The sequence below is a fragment of the Chiloscyllium punctatum genome, chromosome 6 (assembly GCF_047496795.1).
Source record: "Chiloscyllium punctatum isolate Juve2018m chromosome 6, sChiPun1.3, whole genome shotgun sequence".
NCBI classification, from domain to species: domain Eukaryota; kingdom Metazoa; phylum Chordata; class Chondrichthyes; order Orectolobiformes; family Hemiscylliidae; genus Chiloscyllium; species Chiloscyllium punctatum.
In genome coordinates, this window is record NC_092744.1 from 74,411,672 (window position 1) to 74,431,600 (window position 19,929).

Here is a 19,929-nt window from a genome sequence, read left to right on the forward strand (position 1 = left end):
CACACACACACACAAAATCTTGAACTCCCCACCACCTTTTCGAGGGCAACTAAGGATGAGCAATAAATGGCCAGCCAGCAACACCCACATCTCACAAAATGAATAAATGAAAAAAAAATTTTTTTTTACATTTCAATTCTCATTTGTAATCTGTGTGCATGCGAGTTTCATTATAATTTTTCTCACTTATATAATTTGGCTCCATTTAAAATATAAATCCATTTGAGCTGGAAGAAAGGTTTTCAGAAGGACGGAGAGCCTTTTTAATTCAACCCATTGCAACCAACTGAGAAGCTGGAATGCATTAAGAAAGGGAGCCAGTTGATCCTTTCGCACCTGGAAGCATAACAATTTGGGGTATCCAGCCTGGAGCCAGAATAGAATCCATGGAACCCTACATTGTGGAAGCAGGCCATTCGACCCATTGAGTCCACACCGACTCTCTGAAGAGCATCCCACCCAGACCAACCCTCCTACCCTACCATATCGTAATAAGTTAATGAACATCACCTGGGACCCATCCCAGCAAATGTGACAGAAATACATTGGCTGCGACCTCACAATTCTGCTGAGATGATGGCTTTCAATGTGAGGACATGTGTGTCAGTTATTGTGGAAAACAAAATTGTTAGCTTCTGCCAATTGTCTTGTGCCAATTTGCATAATGCAGTGCTTGGGAAAATTCATCTTTTCCTCCTGTGTGGCGGTTTTAGGTTTAACTGAGAGTTGATAAACTCTAATTCTGCTTCTGACCCACTCCAACCATCACATATGTCAACATAAGTTTCAAAAATGTTGTTACTGCATGACTGCAACACCTAATAAGTGAGTTTACATAGATGACAAGGAACTCTGAGACCAAAAAAGCAGCCCATGAAAATCAAAAAGTAGCCCTTGACAAAATCTCAAGAATAGCTCTTAAAATAAAATTATCCTCTGATGGATGATATTCAAGGTTATAAGTTGTGTTATAAAAGAGCAGCAGAGAATAGGTTAATAATTTTGAGAAAAAGAATAACTAAGACACCTGCTTTTAACTATGGGTAAGTCGCTATGACAACTGAAAAGCATTCGACAAACTGTTTCAATTATGTTTGTAGATGCTCAATGTGTTTTCGTAAGTCTACTCTGGTGCTAAGAATATAAGCAGATTCAGGTGGTCCCCAAACCAACCGCATTGCAACAGTCAGTATGAGAATGGATTGTTTACCAAATGTCTGACAATCCATCTGAGCCATCAACAAGCTGTTCCAGAAATAGAGGCATTAATGCCTTTCTAAGATGCCTGTGTACAGGTCACCCAATTGACTTTCTGGAGCTGTTCCATTGTTTGAGGACAGTGGGAAAGAACTCCCACCAAATGCAATCAGGTCGCTCAAGGTCACATGATTACAATTTATTTTGAGCAACACTGTTAAAGCTATAATCATAACCAGACAGACACCCCTGTTGAGGGAGAAAATGCGCGAAAGGGCTTCCAAATTTATTGACAATACATGACTCCTGAAAAGTGCAACGGATGAAACAAGATTATCATATTTTAATTTTTGAATGCGTATTTATGCTTTATAGCTTCATGACAAGTTTAAATGTTTCTCCCATAGGAGACTGCTTTTGTTTAATGGTAATAACAGACAAAGTTACTTCAAAGGAATTTTCACAATATTGATAAAAGTTGATTTATGAATAAGTGCTTCACTTGATCTGCAGTGGCTCTGTGGGCAGCATGCTTGCCTCCGAATCACAGGGTTGACATTTTAAATCCTTGGCATTGGAGGAATGCCACACTGTTGGTGATAGCTTTCTTTCAGGTGAGTTGTAAATATGAAGATAAGAAGGATCAATTTGTGGCTTGAGACATTGTGCAAGGGGGTTGCTTCAGAGTCGTGGAATATTGAGACCAGTTCTGGGACAGAAGACACGTATTAGAAAGGGATAAGTTACACCTCAATATCCACACACAGGTTCATCAGTTTGGTGAGGGAAAGTTTAAATTCTAAGGAGAAGTGAAGAGGGAAATAAAACTAGAAAAGGGAGAGAGTATAAAAACAAAATGGTAGCCAACTTAAAAGAAAACCTAAAAATCTGCTCCCAGCTTATATACAGTAAGCAGTTGGTAAAGGTGGAGTGGGTCATACAAAGGACAAAGAGGATGGTACAAGCCTAGAGGCACAGGGCAAGGCGAGAAATTTTTTATGAGTGTGTACAAAGCCCAATAGCCTGTGCTTCAGCCAGGTACCTGCTCTGTCTCTCAGGATGTGACAACTGTCCCCCCACAGACAAGCTTGCAGTAGCCTTGCTGGTGTCCTTCAGTCAGCCAGCTCAAACCGCTGCTGCTCATGCCAAGCTGATACAATCCAAATTTAGGATATCAAGTCTCAGAGTGACTCAACATCATTCTGCAAGTCATGTGCAACTTTCGCTAATGAATATCACCAGGTATTCAGTGCAGTCAGGTGGGTAGCACTGTTAGGAGCACTCGGACAGGCACTACGTGTGCTCAAGTAGTGGAGAGGGATCATGAACCTTGTGTAGATCAAGCCGCTATTGTAACCAATCAACCAGCCTCTGATTCATCATTTTGACTCAAACATAACAGGCTGAATGCCAAAGGATAAAGCCGTCATGGCCTCTTCAAGGCTATCTGACATTCACCAACGCGACACTCTATGCATGGTCACACATCATTAATCAGCTACTGAACAGACTCAATAAGGAGACAATGGCGGAGTGATATTATCGCTGCACTGTTAATCCAGAGTCATACAGTACGAAAACCCTTTGGACCATAATCCCAAATTAAACTAATCCTGCCTGCCTGCATGTGGCCCATGTCCTTCCAAACACTTCTTATTCATGTACTTATCAAAATGTCTTTTAAAAGTTGTAACTGTATTCACATCCACAACTTCTTCTGGAAATTCATTCCACATATGAACCACTAAGTGTAAAAATGTTGTGACTCATATCTTTTGTAAAATCTTTCTCCTCTCACCTCAAAAATATGCCTTCTTAAAATCCCCCACCCTAGGAAAAAGACATGTACTATTCACCTTCCGATTGTTGGAAAAACCCATCTGGTTCACTAATGTTTAGGGAAGGAAACTGCCATCCTTACCTGGTCTGGCCAACATGGATTTCCAGACCAACAGCAATGTGGTTGACTCTTAACTACCCTCTAGGCAATTAGGGATGGGCAATAAATGCTGTCTGGCCAGTGACACCCTCATCCCATGAATGAATAAAGCAATTTACAAGATCCCTATCCTCCCAATTTTCAAATGTATTAATGGGTGAATATATAATACAGCTCCATGTCTCTGCCACATTGCCATGCAAAGGAGACAACCAACCCCATTACTGACAGTAAGCTTTGTGCTGTCAGTCTCCAAACTCCTCTGACCTCGTTGGAGAAGTTCAGCAAGACTCCCTTCAGAATCGAACAACTTTTTCCAAATCCCTCCAACAATACAGTGTACAGCATTTCCATTCATTCTGCAGCAGCAAAATAAAGTCAAAGGCGTCCCATCTGAAAGGTGTGCTGGTGAATCTTAACACCACTACTTAACACCGCTACTCAGCTCACAATTAGAAAACTGCCCTCCCTAAACTCAACAGCCTTGTAGATGTCATCCTTTGTGATAGCCCCACAGCCTTTTGCTTCTAAAACTTTCTTCCCACTAACTTCTAAACAGCTTCGGACTTCTTAGCACTGTCTGCTTGGAGTGTGGTTAGGCCTCTTCATCTTAGATTAACCTGCTTCTGTCTCCTTCTCTGGCCACTGTAAAATTCAAGTCAGCAAAAACCTCAGCAATCATCTCCCCGAGCTAGCTTGCTGGACATTAGAAATCGATCACATGACTTATTTTAAACAGTGCTTTAAGTTCAGTGTTGAAAATGACCTTCGGACCTGTAAAAATAAATCGGTCAGGAGGTCACAGAACTTAAAGACTAAATTCCACTGCACTGGCCTTCGATAATACTGAACCACAGCATTACTGAACTGAATTTTGCATCCAAGGACCTTAACCGATACCATACATACTTAAACCTGGTTCACTGCTCATTAACGTTAGCACTGGGGTTCTGATCCCTGTATTGAAACAAAGTAATGCGGACATTTTTAATGTATAATTCCAAAATTAGTTTTTTTTTAAAAACAGGATTGATACAACTAAAAATGGCAATACATTGGGCGATTATGTGAAGAGACAGATCCACAGCATATCACAAATGCAAAAGGAACTTCAAACAACAGGCCTTGAGGCTGGGGGGAGTGGGAGAAGAAGCAAATCAAAACAGACTGGACTGGTGATCTCTTGTAGCAACAAAGAAAGTGAGTCACTGATGATGCCTTGCTCAACAGCAAGCTACACTTTACAGATTCTGTCCAAAGCTTAAGTCACATTTTGTGTTTTTGCCTTTGAAGAATATACAAGTACAGGGGTTAAAAAGCCAGTTTCAACTCTACTGCAATATCCTAGTGGATTTTCTCATCTATACTAATCTGCTTCAAGCATTAGTGTGCTCTGAAGATCACAGTCCTGTTTACCTGTGTTGCAGATAAAGGAATACCGCTCTCACTCAGAGTGCTGCAAAACAGATAAAAGGAAACAGGACATTCTCACACCCTGAATATTAGAATTCAATCATGGTCAAAGGGATTCAGAAATGCAGGGTTTCAACCACTCTGCAAAACTAAGGATTGAGAAACCAACAGTTCAACTACCAACATCAACGCTACCAATAACCTCCACTTCAAGGGTTCCAACAAGCAATTATCTGCTCTTTGCAAACAATAAAATGCAAAAGAAAAATGGCCCTGAAGATGAAATATGAGAGCAAGATAGCTAGTAACATAAAAGACAATTACAAGAGTTTTTTTTAAAACATCTGCAAAGGGAAAAAAAGGCAAGAGTGGATATTGGAAAATGAGGCTGGAGAGGTACTAATGGGGAACAAAGAAATGGTGGAGGAACTAAATAGTACTTCGCATCAGCTTTCACATTGGAAGACATGAGCAGCATACCACAACTTCAGGAGAGTCTGCGGGTGGAGGTGAATGTCGTGGCCACCACTAGGGAGACAGTGTTGAAGTAGCTGAAAGGTGTGAAGGTCAATAAATCACTTGGACTGGATGAACTACACCCCAGGGTTCTGAAGGAGTTAGAGGAGGAGGTTGTAGAGGCATCACTGGTGATTTTTCAGGACTCACTGGAGTCAGGGAAGGTCCCCAGAGGACTGGAAAATGACTAATGTAACACTCCTGTTTAAGAAGGGAGGAAGGCAAAAGACAGGAGACTTTAGGTTGTGTAGCCTGACCTCAGTTGTTGGTAATTTTAGAGGATATTATCAAAAATGATATTGTGGAGTAGACTCAGGATTAAATATTCTTTCAATGGTTTAACAGGTTCCTTTTAAATTTTCTTCCTCTCACCTCAAAACTACGCCCCCTAGTTTTGACCTCCTCCACCCAAAGGAAAGGACTTTTGCCATTCTCCTTAACTATGCGCCTCATGACTTTATAAATCTCTGAAAGGCAACACCTCAACCTCCTACACTCCAGTGAAAAAAGTCCCAGCCTATCCAACCTCTCCGTATAACTCAAATCCTCCATTCCCGGCAACAATCTGGTAAATCTTTTCTGAATCCTGTCCAGTTTAATAATATCCTTCCAATAGCAGGGTGACCAGAACTGCACACAGTATTCCAAAAGTGGCCTCACCAATGTCCTGTACAACAATAACATGATTTCCCAACTCCTGTACCTAAAGGTCTGTACAATGAAGTCAAGTGTGCTAAATACTTTCTTAACCACTCTGTCTACCTGTGGTGCAACTTGCAAAGAACTATGTACCTGAACCCTGAGGTCACTTTGTTCAACATCACTAACCCTACCATTAACTGGATAAGTCCTACCTTGCTTGTTTTATCAAAATGTAAGACCTTGCATTTATCCAAATCAAACTCCATCTGCCACTCCTCAGCCCACTGACCCAATTGATCAAGGTCCCTTTGTAATCTTAGAAAACCTTCTTCACTGTGGACTATACCACCAATTTTGGTGTCACCCACAAACTCACTAACCTTGCCTCCTAAGTTCTCATCCAAATCTTTGATATAAGTGACAAACAAAGTTGACCCACCACCGCTGGTCACAGGCCTCTAGTCCAAAAAACAACCCTCCACTCTCTGTCTCCTAACATCAAGCCAATTTTGTATCCAATTGGCAAGCTCACTCTGAATCCAATGTGATCTAACTTTACTAATTAGTCCACCATGCAGAAAGCTTTACTAAAGTCCATGGCTACAAAGTCTATTGCTCTGTGCTCATCAATTGTTTTGATTACATCCTCAAAAAACTCAATCAAGTTTGCGAGACATGATTTCCCATGCACAAAGTCATGCTGTCTATCCCTAGTCAGTCCTCACCTCTCCAAATGACTCTGAATCCTATCTTTCAGAATCCCCTTCAACAACTTAGCCCCCACTGTTGACAGACTCACCAGTCTATAGTTTCCAGTCTTCTCCTTGCAGCCTTTCTAAACAAAGGCATAACATTAGCTACCCTTCAATCCTCCAGCACTTAATCCATGGCTGTAGATGATACAAGTACCTCTGCTAGGGGCCCTGCAATTTCTTTCCTAACTTCCCACAATGTCCTGGGATACACTTGAACAGGTCCCAGAGATTTATCCACCTTTATGCGTTTAAGACTTCCAGCACCACCTTTTCTGTAATGTGGACATGGTTTTAAGACATCAATATTTATTTCTGAGTTCCCTAGCCATCATTTCTTTCTCCACAGTAAAAACTGACAATAAATATGCATTTAGTATCTCTCCCATCTCCGTGACTCCACATATAGATGACCTAATTGATCTTGAAAGGGTCCTATTCTCTCCCTAATTGCTCTTGACTTGGAAGTGCATGGTAAACTAGGGCGCAGTCAGCACAGCTTTGTCAAGAGGAAGCCATGCCTGACAAATCTGCTAGAATTGTTTGAGGTGGCAACAAGTAAGTTAGATAAAGAAGTCAGTGAGCGTGATCTATTTGGATTTCCAGGAGAATTTGACAAGGTACCGCACAGCAAGCTGCGAAGTAAGCACATGGTGTTATTGGCAATGTACTGGTAGTGATAGGGGATTGGCTGGCTGACAGAAGGCAGAGATCAGGGATAAAGAGGTCTTTTACAGGATGGAATCTGGTGACAAGGGGAGTTCTGGAGGATCCTGTTGGGACCACAACTATTCATGTTACACGTTAACAATCTGGATGATGGAACTGAAGGCATTTTTGCAAAGTTTACAGATGACACAAAGATAGGTGGAGGGACAGGTAGTGTTGAAGAAGTGGGGAGCCTGCAGAAGGAAATGGACAGGCTAGGAAAGTTGGCAATAAAATGGCAGACAGAATATAAAGTGGGATAGTCTGAGGTTAGGCAGTTTAACAGGAGGAATGGAGGCATAGACTATTTTCAAATGGGAAAGGCTTTGGAAATCAAACACAAAAGAACGTTGGAGTCCTAGTTCAGGCTTCTCTTAAGGTTAACCTGTGGGTTCTAATGGGAGTGAGGAAGGCACTAGTAACATTGGCATTCATTTCAAGAGTTCTGGAATACAAGAGCAGAGATGCACTGCTGATGCCACATAAGATTCTGTTCAGATTGCAGTTGGAATATTGTGAGCAATTTTGGGCCATGTTTCTAAGGAACAATGTGCTTCCATTTTAGAGGATGCACAGGAGGTTCACAAGAATGATCCTGAGAAGAAAGGAATGTCATACGAGGAGCAGGTGAGGATTCTTAGTCGGTATTCAATGGAGTTCAGAAGAATGAGGGAGGATCTCATTGAAACTTACAGGATGCGGAGAGGCCTGGATAGAGCGGAGGTAGAAAAGATGCTTCCACAAATAGGAGAGACGAGGACCTAAGGGCACAGCCTCAAAGTGAAGGGACGATCATTTTGAACTGAGAATGAGGCGTAATTTATTCAGACAGAGAGTGTCACTCTATGGAACTCATTGCTACGCAAGGCTACGGAGGCCAAATCATTGAGTGTATTTAAGAGAGAGATGGATAAGTTCTTGACTGGTTAGGGGAATTCAAGAGCTATGGACAGAAAGCAGGAGAATGGGGTTGAGAAACATATCAGCTATGATCGAATAGCGATACAGACTCAATGGGCCAAATAGCCAAATTCTGCTCCTTAAATTAACCTTGTTGCAAACAAATGAGGGGGTGAATAAAGAATGACAGCCAGTTCATCCCTCCTCACCTGGGAGCTTAACATTTAGATTATCTGGAACTGCAACTAATTGGGGAACATTGCATAGGGACCTGTTCACAGCAACTGTGAAAAATCTTGATGTGTGAAATTTTAATCATGTTTGTTTATAATGCACTTCAAAGTCACTTACGGTCTCTGAAATGCTTTAGTACAAATGTAATGAAAGGCAAATAGGGATTAAATTGTTCTCTCCTTCCCTCACAAAGATTTGGATAACTGACTGTGATTGAATTGATGAATAAGCACTGGTGGATATAATCTCTGCTTTGGAACTGCTGGGAATGTGACAAAATGGCAAGTAATCAAGGATAAATAAAGTAAAGTAATGTTAGATAGATTTTCTTGAGCCTTCTTTAATTCCTCAATAGGTTGAATTGGACAATGATAAATTCCTTTGGCAAGTAGGTTAATATCCAGAAATGATAGATTTGATAATAATTGGCTAAATAACTGGATGTGTGCTCAGATGCATCCCCATCACTCCAGAGGCTGCCAGAATATATTTGAATCTCCCTGGATAGTAAAGCACCAGCACAAGCATGACCAGGTCTTTAAGCAGTTACTTGAACACTTAAAGGCCTCAATTAGCTTAAGATAAAACAGGTCACCTGTGTTTTTCCCTACTATTGGTAGAAAGCTAAAAGTCATGTCCCATGCCTTTTATTCTCTGCCTATCAGCATTGGCTGAAGGTGAATGCTGGCTGGAGCAGGAAGAGAACTGATAGAACTTGTTGCTATTCTTTAATCAGCTTCCCATGAAACAGAATGACTCTGTATTTACCAACTTCATTTATGCAAAATGACTCTTAGGAAAAACAGGAATAGCCCAGTTCCCTGGCTGTGTGTACTTGATGCTATTGTGTGTTCGTCCCTTCAATCCCAAAGTGGTATCCCATGGATAGGGATAGCCATCTTGCTGGTTTAACTAGGAGTATCTTGTTAAGTAAACATGATGAATGATATTGCGACATTGCAACTATTTGCAAATGACAAGAATATAACCTACGTTACTGCAGAAACTTTTAAAAACACAACTGCCTCAGATCTGTCTCTTATAAGCATCTTCTTTACTCTGCCCAAGTTCCCATGAGCTCATAGTGGATGGTGATTGCTGTACCCAATCAATTATTAACTATTTCCATACAATTGACAGTTCTTTCCAGAAATGAAGTAGCGCAAATGCATAACTAAAAACATTAAGCAGTTTAGCTTTCAATTTTGTAGAGAACACAAAAGCTGGAACATTGTTACCTGTGAGGACGACTGTGCAGAAGTTTGAAAGGATACTGACAAGTTGGCGGAGTGGGTGAATAGGTGGCAGATGAAGTTCAATGAGGAGAAGTGCAGGATGATAGATTTTGGGAGAAAGAACATGGATTGACAGGATAAATTAAAGGATACTATTGTAAACGACATGGAGGAAAGAAAGAGACCTGGGCATATATGTGCATGTCATTAAAGGTAGCAGAATAAGTGGAAAGAGCTCTTAATACAACATTAAATATTCTAGTCTTCATTAACAATGATAGACAGTATAAAAGCAGGGAACTTAGTAGTGTAAGATGCTAGTTAGACTCAGCTAGAGTACAGTGTACAGTTCTAGGTGCCACACAATAAGAAGATATGAATACAATGAAGAAAGTGAGATTGGGTTTACAGCAATGGTTCCACTGATGGGAAACTTCAATGATATCAATGGATTAGTGGAGTTGGTACTGCTTTCCTCAGAGAGGAGAAAACGATGGAAGTTTGCTTGACACTTTCAAAACCATGAAGGGACTGGACAGAACAGATAGAGAGAAACTGTTGAGTTTGTGAACTGACCAGGAACGAAAGGGCATCAATTTAAACCAGTTGTCAAAAGAGGTAAATATGATGCTAGGAAAACCTTTTTCATACAGTGAGTGATTCATGTCTGGATTGCATTGCCTGCAAATATGATGGAGGCAGTTTCAATCGAAGTAATCGAGAAGGCATTTGGTGATCACTTTAACAGAAATAATGTGCAGGGTAATGGAACAGGAAAAATGGCGTTAAGTGATAATGGCTCATTCAGAGAGTTGGCGCAAATGTAATGGGCCAAATAGCCACCTTCTACTTTGTAACAATGCTGTGATTGTGTCCTTTATAATAGTTGGCTAAGCACCCATGATTGGTACAATATAAATATTACATTTTAAGTTATTTTCTTTGCTGGCAACAACAAACCTTTATATTAACAATTAATTTGTAGTTTTTAAATCAATGCACTAATTGTTACCTCTTGATTGAATAATTTTTGGCAAATTGTATCATGTTCATCACTATATACTTGAGCAGGAGCGGTCCTTCTTCCAGACAGTGATTAATAAACACAAGCAACAGCGAAGCAAATACATTTGTAGAATAGGTCAAAGCTGACACAGGAGAACTTGAATACCATGAGACCACATTTACTCTCAACACTGAGGCAAAGGAGAAAAAAAAGACTTCTTACCTGGTGCTGAAGGTTTGAGTTCCTATCTATTGCTCGCTGTGGGCAGAAAATCACTGTATTAAATTTTCAGAAATAATAAAGCATTCATATCTCAAATTGCCTTCAAAATTATTATATTGATTATATAAATTATATTATATTGATTATAAATTATAATCAAATCAAATTATGTTGATTTGAAGAGCCCCATTATTAAAAACAACTTTGCTTGGTGGCTTCAGCCACAGTGAAGTGGAACATTGAAGGTTCTGTCAACAAAATAGATGAAAAAAAAACAAGCCATTTGTAGGTCAAGAACTTGTAAAGAAAGTACTTGTCTTTATAAATCACCTAGAAAATGTTCTGATGCTGAATTGTATAGCTGGGTACAGTTGAAGGAGGCATATTGAGGAGGGAGAAAACATGCTGAGAAAAAAAGATTTAAATCATCCAGTACAGGAATGGAAAGTCTGTACTGGCTGTCACCTCAGTAATACCTCAGTAATACCTCATATCCCACATGCACAGAATTACCTCAAAATACAATTGCTGTCATTACGTAGGCAAAAAGCTGCAAATGTTTGTACACTGTTACAAAATAAATGTAATTTCATGTACCAGGAAGATCTCCTTCAAATGATACAAGGGGACCTTTCACATCCACCCTAACTTGGTTTAACAGTTCATCTCAGCACAGCATGTCTGGAATGCAGCACTCTCTTGGTTCAGTACTGACCCCAATCCTAAGCTCAAGTTGAAATTGAACTCTAATGCACAGTTTTCCAATTCAGAGAGGGAAAGGGTACCAACTGAGTGGAGCAGACACTTGGAAATGACAGCTTCTAAGCTTGAGTCCTGTTGAAACTGCTTTTGTAGTAAACAGATCAGTTGAAGGAAAATATCAGGAAAAGAAAAACATGCAATTAGGCAACTTAGACAACACTCACCAAACAAAGAAGTCTTACAACTAGCAGCTGTTGTCAGTGAATAACTGGAATTAGGTTAGACTCAGACATGTCAGGGTCAAACGCAGAGAACAGACAATTTATGTTCACTGAATAAGATAAGGAAAATCAATTTTTATCTGGTCTTGTCTGACTTGCCATTTTTAAAGCTGGGAAAGTGTTTTTTTAAACCAGATAATTGTAAGTTGTTCACTTTGGGAGAAAGAATGATAAAGCAGAGTATTACTTAAATGGAGAATAACTGTGGAATTGGGAGATATAGAGCCATATAATTGTTCTCATGTAAGAGTCACAAAAAGTTGGTACGCAAGAACGGTATGTAATCATGGATGTTAATGGAAAACTACCTTCTATTATGAGAAGAATTGAACATAAAAATAAGCTTATTATATTTGGGGTAGCACAGTGGCTAGCACTATTGCCTCACAGCACCAGGGACCTGGGTTCGATTCCCACCTCAGGCGACTCTCTGTGTGGAGTTTGCACATTCTCCCCATGTCTGCGTGGGTTTCCTCCGGGTACTCCAGTTTCCTCCCACAATCCAAAGATGTGCAGGTTAGGTCAATTGCCCATAATGTTCAGGGATGTGTTGGTTAGGTGTATTAGTCTGGGGTAGTTGTAGGGGAATGGGTCTGGGTAGGTTACTCTTTGGACAGTCATTGTGGACATGTTGGGCTGAAGAGCCTGTTTCCACACTGTAGGGATTCTTTTCTATTCTATATTTCAGTTATATGAGCATTTGGTAAGACCACACCTCGAATACCGTTGCACTTTTGGGCTTATCGAAAGGGGGACTTAAATTCATTAGAGGCAGTTTGAAGATAGTTTACTGGATTGATACATGGAATAAGTAGTTTGTCTTTTGAGGAAAGGTTGGACAGGCTGAGTTTGTATCCAATGGAGTTTAAGAAGAGTGAGGGTGAATTGTTTGATGCGTATAAGACCATGAATTGTATCAGCAAGGTGGACATGGGAAGGATGCTTTCTCTTACAGGTCCATCCAGACCCAGGGCGCATTGTGCTTCTGAATTATCAGGCATCCTTTAGGGCAGAGATGATGAGAATTATTTTTCCTAAGACAGTTATTTTACGTTGAGACTCCCTGCCTCAGAAGGCTGTGAATGAGGATTATTAAATGTTTTTAATATAGAGACAGGTAGATTCTTGATGGCAAGGGAATCAAATGTCATCAGAAGTAGATGAGAATGTCAAATACAAAACACAAACAAAAGTCAGGGTTACATTGAACAATGGAGGAGAATGGCATACTTCTGCACCTATTTTACAAACAAATGTGAGAATGTTTAAAAAAAAGAGAACTGACAGTCTTTCCAGCCTGGAACCCCCTTCCTGTATTTACTATAGGTGTTCCTATCCACTTGAACTGGAGAAGTTCAAGAGGTTGACTCACCATTGTCTTTTCTTGAGCAACTGAGGATGGTTCGAAAACACTGAACCAGTCAGTGATGCCCAAGTCTAGTAAACAAATATTTTAGATGTTGGCTGTTGGCGTGATAGTCAAAAATGTCAGAAGTTTAATTACACAGTGGCAGAAGGCAGAATTGACTGTTCAGAGAGAGAGAGAGAGAGAGAGAGAGAGAGATAATTCAATGACAGATTAGATTAGATTACTTACAGTGTGGAAACAGGCCCTTCGGCCCAACAAGCCCACACCAACCCTCCGTACAGCAATCCACCCAGACCCATTCGCCCACATTTACCCCTTCACCTAACACTATGGGCAATTTAGCATGGCCAATTCACCTAACCTGCACATTTTTGGATTGTGGGAGGAAACTGGAACACCTGGAGGAAACCCACGCACACACGGGGAGAATGTGCAAACTCCACACAGACTGTTGCCTGAGGCAGGAATTGAACCCAGGCCTCTGGTGCTGTGAGGCAGCAGTGCTAACCACTGTGCCACCGTGCCACCCACCTAAAATACAAGTACAAACAAGGTTGCATATAGCTGCTGGAAGACAGGCTAGAGGGACGGCATAGCCTTACCAATGTTCTAGGACACCTGGTCCCATTCCTGTGGCTCCAATATTTGCTGATGTAAGATGAGGATGTGAATAGCAATCCCTCACACAGCTCTGTGAACCTCTCCACTCCATCTTCGGCTTTAGAATCTTCTAGCCCTTGCAATTTTCACAGAGTTGAATCTGATTCCCCATGACAAAACTCATGGTTTTTAAAGGAATCATGAACTGTGCTCTAGATTTTGGAACCACTGTGAAAGGCAAGTTCAGAAGGCCTTGCCCATGCCATCATAACTACTCTCTGCCAATGCTTACCTCCTCTCATGCCCATGACCCACTATACTACCCTTGGCAATTCATTTTTCTTAACCATAATTGTTCTTCATACTCTACGCCAACTAATGGACATCTGTGTCCAAGCTATTCAATTAACACTTCAGAGAATCAATGAATCCTCCAATAACAATAATATGCATGAAACTGCTTAGAAAAACCACCCATTTGCTATCCTTAGAAAATAACTATAACACTATCAAAGTGTTAATCAAACAGACCCTTAGAAATATCAATAATATTTGAATCTTTAAGCATTTAACACCTTTTAATCCTGTGCCAACAAACAAAGTAATTACAGAAGGGATAACATATTACAACTTCAACCTTCCTTCAACTTTTCCCTGACTGTAAAAACACAAAAGGTGTCAACCAAGCAAACTCAATGTAGTGTCCAGTTGTGTCAACAAACTTCTACCCACATAATCCTCTCAAGTACATGTGATCTCAGCTAAGTGTGCATAGCAAGGTGAATTTAACCAAACCTCTGGGACATTGACTTGAGAACCAAAGTAAGCCTTCCCACCTGCCCTCTTCAGCACTCAGCAGCCTCTATGCGGTCACATTCAATTTGCTCCCAAAGCAGCGGGCCCCAATCTATGCTGTACCTCCTCTACCCCATCCCTCCCTGGCCTTATAATTTGGTTCTGACCCTGCACATTCTACCAAGGCAGGTCTACTGAATCAGGTGCTACCTCCCTCCGAAACAACAATCTTATCTGCAGTGCCTCTTATGATCTGCAGTCATTTCAGTCATAGAGTCATAGAGATGTACAGCACGGAAACAGACCCTTCAGTCCAACCTGTCCGTGCCAACCAGATATCCCAACTGAATCTAATCCCACCTGCCAGCACCTGGCCCCTATCCCTCCAAACCCTTACTATTCATATACCCATCCAGATCCTTTTAAACGTTGCAGTTGTACTAGCCTCCACCACTACCTCTGGCAGCTCACTCCATACATGCATCACACTCTGCATAGTCAAAGTTGGTTCACTGCTAATAAATCCTTGGCATTGGCTCGTCATGATGAGAATTGAGATATAATTTTCCAGAGTTTTCCTATTGCTGGTTAAGGTAAAGTTTTTTCTCAACTTAATCATTGATTTTCCCCTTCCATAAGTCACCAGTCTCCAAATCTGATCCTGTAGTTTCTTAAAACATTATCTCGGAGTCAGCTCTCTTCCCAGTGCCTATGGTGCTGTAAATAAAACTGGACTCTACATAAGTTGAGGCACCTTTGGTATGTTAATCACAACTTTTTTTTAAATAAATATTTTTATTGAAAAAAGATTGAATTTTCTTTATAAAGTTATACAATTACTACAAAATAGTATAACAATCTTGTAACAATATACTACGCTACTCCACAAATAATTTAAAAGACAAAGAAATTTTAAAAATCAACCCATCCTACAATTCAATAAGTAATTAAACAAAGTAAACTAAATTAAATTGGATTGAACCAAGGTAAATCAACTTAAATTAATTTACAACACTCAGTGCAACCCCACCGAAGCTCCCCATCACTGGGAGCATGAGTTGGTATATCCATATTTATTCAGAATTCTTCCTCTCAGGGGCCCCCAGCCCACCAGACACATCCCTCACAGCTACACAAAGGCCCTAATCAATATAGCTGGCAAGTCTGTGTCAATATAGTTTAAAAAAGGGCTGCCATATCCTGTAAAAGAGTTCAGTTTTCTGGTGCACCATACTAGAGAGGAAATCTAGGGGGATGTGCTCCATAACTAACTGACGCCACCCCGGAAATCCGAAGGAATTTTCCGATATCGAGCTCGTCAGAATGTTCTTCCTTGCACAATATGAGAGAACATTAAACAGTTTCTTCACATGCGCAAATTCAGCAGACCCAAGAGAAGGGACACCAGATCTACCTTGTCTTCAGTTCCCAAGACCTCTTCCAATACACTTGCTATAGTCCTCAACATTACACAGCCTGTGATATGACCATAAGCAATGAGTAAGAGTACCAAAATCTCTTTTACATTTGAAGACACATTGGAGACACTGCTTTCTTAAATTTCGCAAGCCACTCCAGTGCCAAATAAGCCCTGTGTCCAGTTGCATAGCCTGCATCCTATTACAAATTTAAATCTTCCTCACGTTCTCCCAAATGTCCTCCCGTGCCTCAGACGAGATCTCCACCCTCAATTCCTGAGTCCAGATCCTGCACAGCCACTCAATGTCCTTCGAGACACTACCTCCTAATAAATGGTAGAGGGTACTGATTGAGAGAGTATCTGTGGACCAAAGTATTCTCCTTGCCACATCAGATTATAGGGATTAACCAATAATGCAGTTGTTTTCTGTATTGAGTCCTTAATTGGAAAATAACGAAAAAGAGGTTCCTACAAGACAGTTCATATTTCTGGCTCAGCTGATCAAAAGACCTCATGACCTCCCCTTCAAATAAGTTTCCTAAACAGGAAACTCCTCTAGACTCCCAGAACCTAAAGCCAGAATCCATTGATCCGAGCCAAAATCCTGACATTCCTACTTTGGGAGGAAAAAGGGAAGTTTTATATAAAATTGCCTTTGCTTTGTCACATCACTGTCCATGCTTTTTGTCCATGTGTTAAGGACAATCGGATTTCTGCAATGCTCCATGACAGTCCTCATCTTGTCCATAATTAACAACTTTATGAGGGGGCATTTTGCCTGGGAGGCCTCAATGTCTAGCCAAATTGACCTTGGGTCCTGGCAAGCCAAATCAATCAGTCTCATAGAATCATAGAGTCAGAGATGTACAGCATGGAAACAGACCCTTCGGTCTAACTCGTCCATACTGACCACATATCCCAAACTAATCTACACCCACCTGCCAGCATCTGGCCCATATTCCTCCAAACCCTTCCTATTCATATACCCATCCAGATGCCCTTTAAATGTTGCAATCATACTAGTCTCCACCACTTCCTCTGAAAGCTCATTACATACATGTACCACTCTCTGCATGAAAAAGTTGCCCCTTAGGTCTCTTTTATATCTTTCCCCTCTAAACCTATGCCCTCTAGTTCTGGACTCCCCCACACCAGGGAAAAGACTATGCCTATTTATCCCATCCACACCCCTCATAATTTTGTAAACCTCTATAAGGTCACCCCTCAGCCTCCAACGCTCCAGGGAAAACAGCCCCAGCCTATTCAACCACTACCTATAGCTCAAATCCTCCAACCCTGGCAACATCCTTGTAAATCTTTTCTGAACCCTTTCAAGTTTCACAACATCTTTCCGATAAGAAGGAGACCAGAATTGCATGCAATATTGCAACAGTGGCCTAACCAAAGTACTGTACAGCCGCAACATGACATCCCAACTCCTGTACTCAATACTCTAACGAATAAAGGAAAGCATACCAAACGCCTTCTTCACTATCCTATCTCCCTGCGACTCCCCTTTCAAGGAGCTATGAACCTGCACTCCAAGGTCTCTTTGTTCAGCAACACTCCCTAGGATCTTACCATTAAGTTTACAAGTCCTGCTTTGATTTACTTTCCCAAAATGCACCGCCTCGCTTTTATCTAAACTAAACTCCATTTGCCACTCCTCAGCCCATTGACCCATCTGATCAAGATGCTGTTGTAATCTGAGGTAACCTTCTTCGCTGTCCACTAACCTGCAATTTTGGTGTCATCTGCAAACTTACTAGCTACACCTCTTATGCTCACATCCAGATCATTTAAATAAATGATAAAAAGTAGTGGACCCAGTACCAATCGTTGTGGCACTCCACTGGTCACATGCCTCTGGTCTGAAAAACAACTCTCCACCAACACCCTCTCATAGGATAATAGGGAATTTAATTGATATTTCATAAAATCTGGAAAGTCCACATCTCCCAACCCCTGCAGAAGCTGCAATTTAGTAAGCTTAATAAGGGATTGCCTGTGATGCCAGACGAATGAACTGAGCCAACTGTTAAGCCTCCATAGTGCTTCAAAGGGAGCATTTGACTGGGATATAATAAACAAGGAATAACATTCATTTTAACCAGAACTTTTCTATCCAACCACGATATCGGAAGCGCCTCTCAGTGCTGAAGGTCCCGTCTTATCTTCTCTCGCAACTGCACAAAATGAACTTTGTATAATTGATCAAAGGCTGGAACAATAAAAATGCCTAAATACAGGCAACCTCCCTGTGTCCACCTGAAAGGGAATCAGATTCCAGCCCCAAGATTAGATTAGATTACTTACAGTGTGGAAACAGGCCCTCCGGCCCAACAAGTCCACACCGGCCCGCCGAAGCGTAACCCACCCATACCCCTACATCTACATCTACCCCTTACCTAACACTACGGGCAATTTAGCATGGCCAATTCACCTGACCTGCACATCTTTGGACTGTGGGAGGAAACCGGAGCACCCGGAGGAAACCCATGCAGACACGGGGAGAACGTGCAAACTCCACACAGTCAGTCGCCTGAGGCGGGAATTGAACCCGGGTCTCCGGCGCTGCGAGGCAACAGTGCTAACCACTGTGCCACCGTGCCGCCCACAAAGATCTGGTAGTCCGACAAAACACTCCACAGCCAAGTCCTCCAACTTTATAAAATTGATTTTATAACCTGAGAAAGAACCAAATAAATTAATAACTTGTATTAAACAGGGCACAGAAATTGTCAGATTAGTTAGAAAAAGAACGTCATCTGTATAAAGGGTAATTTTATGCCCCCCGATCCCACCTCCGGAGCATCTATATTGTGGTCCCTCCAGATAACCTTTGCCAACGGCTCAATCACTAATGTAAACAGCAGCGGTGCACCCACCTGGCGAAGATCCCTCCCCCGCCAAAGACCAAACCGTTCCAGGACATTAAAGAGGTATGGTCACTCCACCCGGTCAAACACTTTCTCTGCATCCAGGGAGACTAGCAAGCCTGGAATAAACCCTTGCTGGCATACCTGGACCATATTCAATACTCTTCTAATGTTGTTAGAGGACCTGTAGTCTTAATAAAACCTGTTTGATCCTCCTTTACAATGGAGGGTGAGACCTTCTCCAACCTCAAAGCCAGCATTTTCGACAAAATTTGAAATCCAAGTTTAATAGTGATTTGGGCCTGTATGAAGCACAATCCTCTGGGCTTTCCTGCTCTAGTTCTCAAGAGAGATACTTGCTTCTCTCAGAGAGGATGGGAGGCAGTTCTGACTGTACGAATAATTGTACATCTCCAACATTGGCCCGGCCAACATTTTTATAAACTCCTTATAAAACTCACTCTGAAATCCAATTCCTGGACCAGGCACTTTACCGCTCTGGAGCTGCTTCATTGCCTCCTGTTCCTCTTGGATTGTCAGAGGGACATTTAAAAGAGATGCCTGCTCTGAAGTTACACCAGGGAGATCCAAAATCTTAAAAAAAAGTCTCCAGCTTCACCAACCTGTCCTCACAGCCCTGCGACTGGTACAACACAGAATAGAATTTCCTAAATGCCACGTTAACCTTTTGGGAATCACAAGTGAGAGTACCAGCACAGTCTCTGATGGATGTGACAGATTAGGGGCACTCTCCTTCCTGGCCAGATATGACAGGTATCTACTTGGCTTATCACCATGTCAAATAACTTCTGTTTCACAAAGGAGATCTTCCTCTTTGTTGTTTGGGTGAGTGCAGAGTTTGGAGCAGCCCTGAGGGCTGTAATCCACTGCAACTTGATCACAGTTTGTCGTCTTTGCTGCCTTCAACTGGGCCTCGAGCATACGCTGCTGTTTTCTCCTCTGCCTCTTATGGGTCGCCAAGTAAGAAATAATCAAACCCTTTGCATCAGTCTTGCAGTCTCCCAGAGCACCGATGGGTTACTGGCTGGACCAGAATTAATATCCAAAAAAATTTTAAATTCCCGCGAAAAATACTCAGTAAACTTACTATCCTTCAGG

General features: G+C 41.4%; 1 protein-coding gene across 2 annotated transcripts in view; it reads right to left on the reverse strand.

Annotated features, from left to right (window-relative positions):
- LOC140479074 (rho guanine nucleotide exchange factor 4-like) overlaps window positions 1–19,929 on the reverse strand; it is a 474,075-nt gene that overhangs the window by 395,306 nt on the left and 58,840 nt on the right. For both annotated transcript variants that reach the window (XM_072572907.1, XM_072572906.1), the window contains exon 2: window positions 10,765–10,800. In XM_072572907.1, coding sequence (XP_072429008.1) covers window positions 10,765–10,800 — 36 coding nt within the window. The remainder of the gene's footprint in view (window positions 1–10,764; window positions 10,801–19,929) is intronic.